The following is a 13,218-nucleotide window of genomic DNA, read 5'->3' as shown; positions in this document are numbered from 1 at the left end:
ACTCAATAAAACACAATCAAGCTGAGAAATGAGATGCAGAATTAAGCTAATTTGGACTTACACCAAGAGAAAATTAAGTATTTATGTAAAAATGAGAAGAGTTACACTGGTTTGGACACATGATAACATCCCTTTTAGAATGACAACATTTCTATTTATCAGCTTACTTGAATGGTAAAGTAAATTCTCTCCGACATTATTGTCAATTTCAGGAATTGGTTTGAACATTACACTGATAGGTCACCTTGTATATATGACACGGTTCAGTTTCACACGATTTCTATTTCATGGATATCATTGCAAGCGTTTCTTGCATCATCAGTTATGAGCAAATGTTAAGAAAAGTGAGTATTGATATAAATCCATGTTTCATGTCTAGTTTACTTTTTAAATCCATAGTTAATCCTTTTATATCTTTAATTCATTTTGTTACAAAAAATGAACCTTTTAGTACAATTTCAGAGAATAAGACAATTAGTGCAAGAATTAGCTTTTCTAGCTGATGATATAAGCAGCCTTATTATTATAGGAATGATACCAAACAATGGTGCTGCTCTTTTTTCTAGCTATGTTATATTTCTGCTATCACGCTGTTATCGCAGGTACCGCTTGTCAATCCTGGTACAAAATGTTATATGGTTAGGCAAAGAATTGGTGCACTGGCGAGAAAAGATTGAAAAATAATAAGAAATGCACTTTTGATTCATCTGGATCTGGAATTAGTCTCGGTCATTTGATGTTGTGCTAAGTACTATTATTGGCTAATATTCCCAGCATTCGCCTTATCCCGAGCAGCAAAGTTGGAATTTGTTAATGGCTGATTTGAAGTGCCGCATAAATCATCATTGTTTTGTTGTCAACACATCCGCTTCCAGTGCTGATTTGTGATCCTAGCCTAACGGGATCCATTTCAATGCACGCGACACATGTACAATGAATTTCAAAGATGTGGAGAAAAAGGGGTTTGATATGTCGTAATAATATATATCAAGGTCTTTCTTGCCTATTCGCAGTCATACGTCATGTCAGACGTATTCTTTCCCCGACTTGGTGCACAACACGTAAGTGGCTTAGTAGCTGTTACAAACATTTTTTTCAATAGCTTAAACATAGTACAAAGTCATACATACCTGAGTAGAATTTATTCATTGCTTTAGATTCATGAAAGCTCGAATCGTTGCATCTGAAACAAACCACGTGTTAGCGTAAACGAAAATGCTCACTACATCTTCGCCTTGTCAATCAGACCATTATCCTCATTAACAACTGAATATAGGTTTTTTGTTATGAAGATAGCCTTGAAAGAGTTAAGTATAACTTATTTTATAATCTTTAATCAACAAGTGGGAGCTAATTCTAGCATGGTTGAGTTATTTGGAAAGGCTTGGTGTGCATTACATAGACAAAGATCAAATACCGTACGAAGCCGGCCGATCCTGTAAGATACTTATGAAAATACATCTACATGCAGCTACACTTAACATTTCTTGCTAACAAACAAACTGGACGAGGGTAATTGCTCTAAGTATTTGCTATCAACGTCAGTATGATTGAAACCGTCTAAAATTGCTAATTCATCATTGTTGATAACGTAAGTGGTTGTTTACTTAGTAAACAGTGCAAACCGGTTACAAAATGATCAATGCGGATCATTACGCTATTGAGGTACTTCCCCATTTGGGGTTTTAGTTCATATATCTACAGCATTTTGTTTATCTCAACATAAGTACAAAATGAAATGTTTCTCCTAATTTCCCCATAACCTTGCTCATGTTTCTTGTACGATCTATGGTACCGTAAACTTTTATGTCTATATGATGAATTTGAATTCAATACGGTTAACACTGCTGGTCCACGTTAACTATGCATGCATGTACCACATGACACTCTGAAAGAGTTACTAAGGATTGTACTAGTAGCATAAATAAATTTAACGCTGATAATACAACAGGGATGGGATGGAAGTCTACCCTTTATATATGTGTATTGCAGTAGATGTGGTTACAATTCATGTTTCATTCAAATTATTATTGACGATTCTCTTAGCCATCGTTCTCATAATAAGATTGATTGTCCAATAACACGAACTTTACTCTTTAATTCAAGACTGTCTTGAATAAGTAAGTGTAATGCAAGCTTTACTTTTAAAATGACGTTGTTACAGACATCGTATGCTATTACATTGTAACTTTTAGCTCACACTTGTATTGTACCTAAATCAGTGATCATAATTTGTTGTTTTTAAAGAGCAATGTTTTTATGAATGCATATATGTATATATGGATGGACGGAAAGATGAACGAATACAAATATATGTGTAAAACGTCATTAAGATGTCCTTTGTGAAAGTTTCAAATAGCTCCTCTTATTTCTTATTATTGCGTTGTTATTTTTTTACAAGGGCGAAGGTAGACGCCCTGGTAGAATACTCAACATTATGACAACATACTTTGTCTCCAAATATGATTCCAACTAGTCTATACTATTGTCTGTTTCTATTTGTTCATTATCCACAGTTGATTGTAACAGCATGCTTTTCCTCTCTTACTTACGTGCTGATACAAGAGTTAGATTTAGTTATTCTTGCTAATGGTTTAACGATAATTTTTTAAAATTAGGATTTGAGAATTTTAGTGTGATTATCTGTGTGTATTTCGGTGATAGTACAAACTGAGCAATGAGTCATTGATGAAGATCCGGAAGTAAAATATGTGAACGGTGCTTTGTTGTCAGTCCTACCTCTAAAACATATGCCGGTAAACCTATGACAACCACTTCAAAACTAGTTTATCTTTGAAGGTATGTTACATAAACAATATGAATGTTTAGGATTTGGACAGAGTGGAAAGTTTAGTACTAAGTAACAAATCCAGAGAAGATACACGAAAAATAATTGTGATCTGAGTCCATATAGCCGAAAAAGAAAGATGGTCACTCATTAATAAATAAATCGACCCTTTCACAGCTCATGGCGGCATCGAAAACTTTGATGTACACAAATCACCCTTTTTAAGCTTGTCATTAATGAGATGTCAAAGTCCGTCGATGTTTGAAAACAAAAGAATGACCAAGAATGAGAATTAAATTTGTGGGAGGGAAAATAAAAAGACGCAAAAGATTGCCAATTATATTGAAGAAATGAATAACACGTTATGCAAGGTGATTTTTCCTGAAATAAGAAATATATTTTGGAAATAGTTAAATTGGTGGATAGATAAGTAGATGGATGGATGTAGGCGTGGTTGGGTCGATCAATATCTTTATCACATGGCTGGTGCAATTTACAGATAATCTGTGCAGTTTAATATTTTTGATATAACGGAATGTGGCGAATTTAATTATAAATAAAATTAAGGGTTACATATAAAATTAAGGGTATCGGTCAACTGACAACGGACTCTGAAGAATAATGTGAAAATATGCCGGTCTTCCAGCTGTCAGATAATATTCCAATCATTTTTAAGCTATTAAATAGCTCCAACGAGCTAATATTTCGTATTGTATGATTTAAGTCCAGCATCAAATACAATTTGTCTGTGTATATGTTCCAAAGCAAACAATGCAAATATTTGGTGACAAAGAGATTAAAACTGGAAATTCTCTATTTAGTAATCATCCCTTTACAGGAATATCTATCAACTTGAAAATCATTGAACTGACGTGCCTTCAGTGGACATTCTCATCGAAATTGATGCATAATGTATGGCTCGTTTAACTTAACACGAATCAACTATGTGACATAATATTGAACAGAAATTTACATCGGCGTCAATTATTTATTGATTTGGTAAAACAGTTGCGTGTTGAATTAGAACTTATACAATAATCTATTTTTAAATGCCACTGGATATATAGCCATGCATTGTTATTTCAGTAATATGGTACTTTTGTACGCACAACAAATGAACGATGCAAGGTCTGAGCCAGAACGAACGAAAGTATTTCTTTTCATTTCTCTTTAAACTATTTCCACTAAAATAAAATTATGTGATAAACAGAACACACAATAGGTATTGAAGTATATTAAAGTTATGAAACTTATTGAATAATATCCATATTTGCTTGCCAAGGCTCCTAAAAGCTGGACATTATTAAATTCTTTTTATAACTTCAGTATTAAATCCTGAGCCATTTGAGATTCTCTATATTTATCTATCTAAATATAATTCGAATAAAATATCTTCTTGATAAAAGAGAACAAATGCAGATCGAATAATGGTGAACAGATAGCTTTATTTTTTGTTGCTGTGTGATGTAGTCAGTGACTAACTTATTGACTCAATGACTTATTGCTATTCTTACTGTTTGACAGACTATTTGGTTAGTTGCTCAATGCATATACCGATTTACTTATTGATCGTTTGATTAATTATTATGTATATGATGACGTCATGTAAACAAGTAATTTCCGAGTCACGTGCTCAATGTCTTAATTTAAATGTGCATTTCACTTTTGCAAACTATACCTAGAGAGATATATGACCTGCAGATGCGTTATGATAATATTTCGCCAGTAATGCAAGACTGAGTTATTTTTGCCAAGATTTCTAGCTCAGTATCTATCTTTTAATTTATTTTCTCAGAGAACAATTGACCGCTGAGTCATGCAGCTTGATATTGAGATGGTTCGTGAATTCTGCTGCTTCGTAAGGTGTATTGATTAATTAGTTCTAAAGCAGGTCATGCTGTCAAGACGCAGGCACAATTATGAGAAAGAAATAACCAATTATATTAAATCAAACAGCAGATAATTAGGTTTGTAATAACTCATTGAGACACTTTAGGAAAAGGCATACTAGTAATAAGGTCCCCGGTATGGGGCCAGTGCTGTAAATAAGGCATATTTAAAAAAAATTATAGTTTTAAAGCAAACATTTCATTTCTAAAAATAGGTCAGAAACTTAATAATAGTACTGCATTCAGGGCAACTAAACAGATGTCGAACATATGGACGCTGTTACAGAAATGAACACAACATCTAGGAATACTCAAGTACATATACATTTTTTTCTTCATCTTTTTCTTCTGCTCATTATTGTTATTATTATTATTATTATTATTATTATTATTATTATTATTTAAAAATCAGGAAAGTATTGATTACGAATCTAAACAATATTGCAAGCCTCCCAAAACACTGAGAATGAATTAGTATAAAGAATATGTTTAATTCATACATATATTCGAATCAATTTACCTGCAGGATTTCCTAGACTGAGTTTGCTTTTGGTCCTATAGAGTGCAAGACTCCGGGATTATAACGTCCCTGCTTCAAAATAAATAATAAAAATAAAAGAAGCATTGCCTGTAATGGTTAATAACCAAAATACTGAGCTTAGTATTCTCCTTATATGCAACTGAAGACAAATATTGGTTATTCCAGTTCTGTGTTCTATCATTTAATTTACGAACGTAAACCTCAATCAAAGCTGATTTAGTCTTACGTTACAGGTTGAATATCAAAACTATCTCATTCTGCATTTCATAGATCATTCGTATGATACAAATCAGGGAAATGAGCTTTTTCTTTCATTTTATGAATCAATTTACGGGTCTCTTCTATTTAAAATTTCAATTTTTAGGGTCCATGTTCCTAGTGTAGTTTGTTCTTTTCAACAATGGAATGTTATTAATGTCCAATGTAATTCAGTATTGCTATTTATCAGTCTCTGGATTAGTAATTGACTGCTCATGTCATGCGGCGATATAATTGTAAATTCTAACTCATCCCATACGGAGGCCTTTCGATTCACCGTACTCAATAGTTTCCTAGGTCGTCAACACAATTATTCCTCTCTTTATATGGATCAACTTCGACAGTGCCACCATCGAAATCCTTGTATATTTTTTTATTCAGAATATATCAGCATGAGGATTAAATTTGATTCTATTGTTTGGCAGTATCTAAATGAATGTGCTTTTCCTGTAAAAAATATATTTAAACAATTACCGAATGACAAAAAAAAAACTATATGGGCAAATACTGACAGTTTCATTCTTGTTTACGTAGACTTCTATTATGGTTCGTGGTGTTAATAAAGGAAATACTACTTACCGGTATATTTAATTTGACAGAAATAAATACACATAATGCGAATCTTACAGGGTATTTCCCTTTTCAAAACAATGTACTTGTTTATACATATCAGCTGATACTGGCTCACCTCAAAATACTTTTCAACATTGCCACTTGATAAAGACTTACAATAGGGCTGACGTATCAATTACGATATGACAGAAAATCAATATTGTACTCTCAACTGAACTTCAAATTATAAACTATTGTTTCATAAATAGGGCATTAGATATATGCACCGCAAGGTTTAGATGTGACATCACCATGAACAACATATTTTATTTGCGAAATATTATAATGCTCAAAAGTGATTTATCTTATCAGTAAAGTCACGAGTTACGTAATCGACCGGAATATCGCTTACGTAACATTTCTTGTATACGCGTCTAATTTAAATATAATTTTTAGATATAGTTTAAAACTATATCTTCATGCATAACTGAAAAAATGATTTACATGATTATACCTGAGTACTTTCATTGGTATGCATTATTTAAGACGAAGATAAGCAGGACAAATCTTTTGGTCGGACATTTCTACAATATTTGAATTAAACCGATTTACCTTTTACAAGTAATGTTTAGATGGAAGTCTGTTTGGGATTTCAACCTTACTTGTAGAATTTTCAGTTCGTAATAAAAGTTTCATGACCGAGATAACACACTTTGCAAGAAAGATCAATACGAGAATGATCTAGAACGAGATCTCATTTAGCACACAGTCCTTCATAGAATCATACAAGACCTTCAGTTCAAATGATAAATCATTCAAAATCTAATGCAACTTTGTACATAGACTGGATATATCACTTAGATCTTAGACATGCGATTACTATTTATAGATTAGATAGCGCCATCTAGCCGTGATGCCTATCTTTGACGAAATAATTATTGGACACCCTTAACTCTGAATGGCAGCGAAATGAAAACAATATTCTACTTCAATACTGATATCGTCATTTGTCTTGATATATTTACTGTTGCTTTAGGAGCATTGTCTGATTTTCGTGAAAATTATAAAGACAGCTCTTTTGATATTAATGACAAACATACAAAACTGCAGTTTTATAAATGCTGGCTAAATCGATAACACTCCGTCCTAGTAAATATACTAAACCCTACACACTTTGAATGCATGTTCTATGATGGGGAGTGTTGAGTTATCCACTTTACCTCGCTAGTTGACTGTGCTTCTGTACGCTAGTGGAGGTATCTGTCAAAGCACATACATAAAACATGTGCTTGGAAAAACGGCGTGATCTTTGTTTTTCTTCCGTCTCTCCTCCTGTGCATTTTAACTTCCGTTAAATATGCCAAGAATCTTTTAGTTAGTGTGTTCCTTGTTCCCTGAAAATGGCAATACAATACAGTGATTTGGATAGTGATTATTATATTCTTGTTTTGGTACATTGACTCTTCAATAAAGTTTTGTTCTATTCTTGTTTGGTTCCACAATACCACCTCTAAACTGATCATTCAACTTGTAAAACTTTACCATGGTCTCATAAATGAAAGACATAGCAGAAAAAATAAAACATATATATTTTGAAACTGTTGTCTCCCTAATGTTCCTATGAATAATCCAGAAGTCGATTCTACTTCAAATAATGAGAACGAAAATCTGTTCTCTGATAATAACATTCATTTATCTTGATATTGTGATTAATACAGCCAAATATAAAACTTCCAGTTACCCTTGAAACATTGTTCATGTTTACATTTTTTTTTTATTAACCCCGTACTAGCTTGACCACTGGGTTGGGGAACCATCCCAAGGTCACCTTACAATCAAACATTTCTGGTTATCGGATAATTTAGGGATAATGTATACAATCTACAGAAAAAGAGAAGAAGAAAGAAACACACACACGCATGCACACATGCATATGGCACACAATCTAGGTGACATGGACGTTGTGATATTACATTATTTTATTCCTGTTTACCTACAAGTCAGATACAAGTTACATGTCCATTTTTGAAGAAATTGGTCCTCATATTTGTTTACCTAAGCAGTGTATTTTTCAATGTTCTTATGCATTGCAAATATTTGCTTAAAAGCAAAAAAAAAGGAATGAATGTTCATATTGAATCTGCAAGTATAAATGTAATATTTTGCCAAAATAAGCAGGAAATTACAAGAATGTTTCTTTTGTTGGACAAATGTACAATATTTGGGCAAAAAGGTGCAAATTCTTCAAGAAAACGGTACCAAAACAGTGACGTAATATTGCAATCATAAAAGAGATGCTCAATACTTTCATTTTCACTCTTACAGAAAGTACATTTGTTGTCATCTAATATGTTAATTCTTTTCAGAAAATCATTAGTAGCGATTATTATATGGATTAATTTAAAATTTAAAGATATCGACTTGTTATCCTTGGTACAGCATTTCTCCCGGCTATAAATCTCAGACCAATCCTCACTATTTATATTTTTATTAAATACTTGCATCCAAGTTTCTTGCTCCACAGTGTGATTCCATTTGGCTTTTTTAAAAGATCTTTGCAAACAAACTTGAGTGAATTTTATTTTTGCAAGTTCATTATTTTATCCTCCTGCTTATCATAATTATTATGTACTAAATGGTTTAAATGGCGTCTTTCCATGCTTTTGGTATTTGGATATTAAGGATAATTATTTCAAGAAATCATCGCTTCTGGTTTTTTGTTTTATTATTTCAAAATGTATTAAATTACCGTGATCATCTACTAGATCATTCACAATTTCAAAAGCAGCTTCTGTCCAGGCTTTTTCCATTTTCCATCCGTTTTAGAGACATACGGAATTCATTGATCGTAAGCAGACCCTCGCATGATTCTGTTTTCTCTTGACTAAGTTTAACAATGTGATTAAAAAATCTATTTCGAGTTTCTTGAGTAGCCTCGTCATCAAGCTGAGCAGCTCAACTTTTGTACAATTCCATATAAAACTGTTTTTTTGAGCTTCAAAAATATATATTTGGTCATATATATTTGTCTCATCATCTAAAATAATTTCCTTTATTGTCTTAATTTCTTTTTTCAAGATTTAAAAAGTACTTTGTGCTTTTCCCCCAAATTCATGCCGTCTAGCTTCAGATCTTAATATAACACCTTCTATGTATTTAATTCCTAGATTCTTCTAATTCTGCTTTGTTTCCCTCTAAATTCTACAGAGTTTCCCCATCTATGTTATTCGACAGTCCTACCTGAATTTCTGATATTTCCTGCTCAATTTTCTTTAATTTTTCACATTTTTCTTTTGTTTTCCTAATATAATATCATATAGTTTCAAATCTTATTTTCATTTTCAAAATTTCAAAGAACACTTGATCATTATAGGTAAGAGAAACATGTAGAGATTCATCTTTATTTCCCCCTACATAATATTCATTTACAGTGTCAGTTATACACTTTTTGACCAAATCAGTATACTCAATGTTCCTCAATATCCGTTTCCTCTTGGACATGTTGAAAACGCCACACTCAAAACAAAACTGAATGATCAGTCTTATACCCTGGTAAGATACACGCATCAGCTGTATTCATATGAATTCATCCTATACAAGAAAACAATCTAATCTACTTTGTTTCAAGGGAGATATTTGCCTCCAGGTATACATCTTTAAATCTTGATTGGAATTTCGCCAGGGATCAATTAATTCCAATTCATTCGTTTTTCAGGTCTTGAATCGCTACCCTAGACTGTTGGTGTTTGTCATGTAAAATAATATAAGTATCGAAATCCACGTGTTCCAGTCTCCGCACATTATAATTGATGAGTTCTCAAAAAAGAAGTTCTCGTCCTTTAACTTTCTAAAATAGCTAGGCTTATCATCATTGTAACCATATAAATTCACGAGGGTTATTTTGTTGCCATTAATTGTTATATCTAAAATAATAAATCTCCATTGACTGTCACATCTTTCTCTATGAATTATAAATTCAAAAGTATTGCAACCCCAGCACTATTACTAGAGCAGCGGCTAAATATACATTTGTATCCCCATTCAGCTGCCGAATATATTTCATCGTTCTTTGTACTATAAGTTTCTTGCAAGCATACTATAGATATATTCCTTTGTTTTACCCAGTGGAAAATGTCCCTTTGTTTAAAGACTGAATCGTGCAGGCCGCTAACATTTATAGATATAATTTGCATGTTATTATCCATGAAAACCGCCTAAATTGTACATATACATGTTCTTGTACAAGAATATATAAAGTAATTATTACCTTGAGTTTATCATGACTTTCACACTCACACTCACACAGTCTACAAACATCCATAATAAAATTAACCATGATGTTACAGTACATGCTGTAGATTAGTCTGCAGTTAACATTGATACAGTATACAATGGACAACAAGTGAAGCAGCTCCATTTGCAACAACTCTTATGCACCTCTGACAGACCTTTCCGGAGCTAAGACAGTTTTGTAAACCAATAGGCACAGATTAATAAGAATATAACTTACAAAGTAAGGAATGAAAGAAAGGGGTAGAAGGGAAGAAAATGAAAATATGAATGAACGCAAGCACGGAAGTGGTGGGTGATTGAATGAATGACCAAGAATGGGAGACTGAATGAATGTGTATATGGGTGAAAAATGATTTATGAACTAGTGAGTGAATTGATTAGGGAGAGATATGACACAGTGGAAGAACGAATAAACAAATCTCTTAATGGTGACAGAAAGAAAAGTCGTATAAAAATATTAAAACAAATTAGAGTAGAAAAAGGAGTATCAAAACGAAAATTCACATACCTGTTTGGTCAATTACATAAGTTCACAGAGATGCATATTACACTTATATCCTAATTTTCTCATCAATTTCATCATAGATGTCACATTTTATCCTTTTTCTTGATTTGGTTTTACCATACAGAGATCCACTAAAATACCATGCACTGTAAATTTCCTGAGGTATGGATAAATTATTGATAAGTTCAGATTCGTCCTGGTCACATCCTCTATAAGTCTAATTCCTTTGTACTGTTTAAAATCCTTCCTTGATAATTGGAAGTTTACAATCCCGACTCCAAAATTTGACAATCATTGGCCTTGGTTGTCCTTGTTGGCCGGGGATCCTATGCACAGCCACTATGTCCCTGTTGTCCAAATTAATCTTTGTGACTTTCTTCACCAATTTCGGAATTCTGTCTCTCAGACGTTCATTTTCCTCCTCCTCCAGCGTTAAAACTTTAACTTTCAGCTTCCTTGAATGTTGTTCGATTTGGTTTGAAGTCGTACTTGCTTGCTTCGATCTCCTGTCAGAATATTTAACGTCACTCCTAATTTTATCATTTTCCTTCTTTGCCTCTTGTAATTTGTCTCGCAATTGGTGGTTTTCGAATTCCAGTGAATCCACCCTATCCATGAACTCTCCTGTTCTTTCCTTTACTACCCTTTCACTTACTACAACTATCTCCTTTCTCAGATCTTCTTTCACATTTTCTAACAATTTCTTCACAATAGTTGAGATAAATTCTGTTAGGTCATCTTTTGTCACCAAATCAGCAATAGCAGATGTAAAATCTGTTTTTGAAATGCTCCCTCTGAGACTTTGCTTTATTTCATCTAAGTCCAGCTGAACTGTGCTCAAGCTTGATTCGCTCATATTTATGTCAGATGTCTCCATTAGGGCGCCACTCTGTAATCTGGTTTTTATTTGTTGCTTGCCTTGATCTTTCTTTCTAATCATGCTTGTAGATAATCGTGTTTGGACTAGTTTTTTTCTCACTATTCAGTTGTGACGCTGATATTTATTGATCAACATGTGCCAAACAATTCTTACAATTAAAGGAAATTGATGGACAGGTAACTACACTGTAATAAGTAAATAAAGTCAAACAAATCAGGTAGGGAATGTCTCAAAACTGCACCACTAAAATTCCATCTCTACTCCATCGTAAACGAATTTTGAGTGAAAAAAACCCAACACATTTTGTTTCAAAATTGATTATGATCCACCAGTAATGTTCTATACCCTACATTCATTGAATATTCACACATCATCCAAACAATTATGAACCATTTCACTGTAAAAATAACCACTTATAATCGCCAAAATCTATAGAGGCCACTTTACTAGCTTCCACCTATAGCCGACATTACTGTAATCCTGTCATGTTCGTGTTTATATGTTTATACACTATTTCGCTAAAAGTAATGCCAATGATGATAGACAAAGATTGATGTTTCACATATGCAATGATTGAACAATTTGTAAATTTTGTTTATTTTATTTTTAGTATGTTGGCTTTGCAGTTTCAAAGCTATTCGTAGTCCAATGATTTGCAACTTTGACAAATTCTATTCGGCTGTTTTAAAATATACCACATGGGTCCTGTGGTTTATGAACAATATTTACTATCTCTGATGCTACATACATTTCAACGAATGAGAATATTCTATTTCATTGAAAGCCCTCAGCTTGCAAGATCCCGCCTGGTTAATCATGGCAACCATGGTCATGCCAGGTAGACACTGTGTTTACACCACATCTACTCCCCCCTCAGGGATTTATTCCCTTGCAATGGCCTTGTGGTCTTTCTTTTTTCACAAGAGGCTAGCCTCTGGTAATCACACTCAAGTTATTGAAATTGAAGAACATAAAAATCAAATGTGCACATGGCTGTGACAAGTTTTAAGTGAAGTTGATAATTGTTAATAATTGTATCGACCTAAATGTTTATCAAACATTGTAGATGGCAGATAAATACACTTTTGAATAGATACCTTACTTAATGTAAGCAGTGTAAGTAATTTTCTGCAACTTGTTTTGCACGTTAAGTTGCTATAGGTGCACTATACGTGGTATGTTGTAATGCATGAGTTGCATGAGCTAGGTTTTGCATGATCACTGCATATAAAGAGTTGAATTATACAAATAAGCATTCTTGGTGCTAGAGGTAAAATCAGTATAAGCATTTACCAATTTTTTTTAATCATGTAGAGATGAGCAATGAGCTAAATGTGGTTTGCTAGCTTCGTTATCAGGCTACCAGGATGTCGCTTGTGTAAACCCGGACTGCCTAGCTGTTGTACTATACCATAAGAGATCCTATATTATAAGAGATATTAGTCATTACTGTGTGGACATGTATTTGGTTCCTGTGTGGATGCAGATATGTATCCTGTGTGAGCAGACATA

The 13,218-nt window shown here is 33.2% G+C and overlaps 1 protein-coding gene across 1 annotated transcript; it reads right to left on the bottom strand.

Moving 5' to 3' along the window:
• Positions 1–7,111: 7,111 nt before the first annotated feature.
• Positions 7,112–11,766, bottom strand: LOC149769622 (uncharacterized). The gene is made up of 2 exons (XM_089949793.1): positions 10,830–11,766; positions 7,112–7,422 (listed from the first exon to the last, which is right to left on the bottom strand). Exon 1 carries the CDS (start codon positions 11,764–11,766, stop codon positions 11,062–11,064), a length of 705 nt encoding a protein of 234 aa, XP_089805919.1. The 3' UTR covers positions 7,112–7,422; positions 10,830–11,061.
• Between the last annotated feature and the right edge of the window lie 1,452 nt (positions 11,767–13,218).

This window comes from Sinohyriopsis cumingii, unplaced genomic scaffold, assembly GCF_028554795.1.
Source record: "Sinohyriopsis cumingii isolate HCF-2022 unplaced genomic scaffold, ASM2855479v2 utg003415l, whole genome shotgun sequence".
Lineage (NCBI taxonomy): Eukaryota > Metazoa > Mollusca > Bivalvia > Unionida > Unionidae > Sinohyriopsis > Sinohyriopsis cumingii.
Note: the sequence above shows the minus strand (reverse complement) of the source record. Positions and strands in the feature narration are given on the sequence as shown.

Excerpts from the sequence above, each read along its gene's own strand:
- LOC149769622 (XM_089949793.1), bottom strand. The coding sequence starts at position 11,766 with ATGATTAGAAAGAAAGATCAAGGCAAGCAACAAATAAAAACCAGATTA.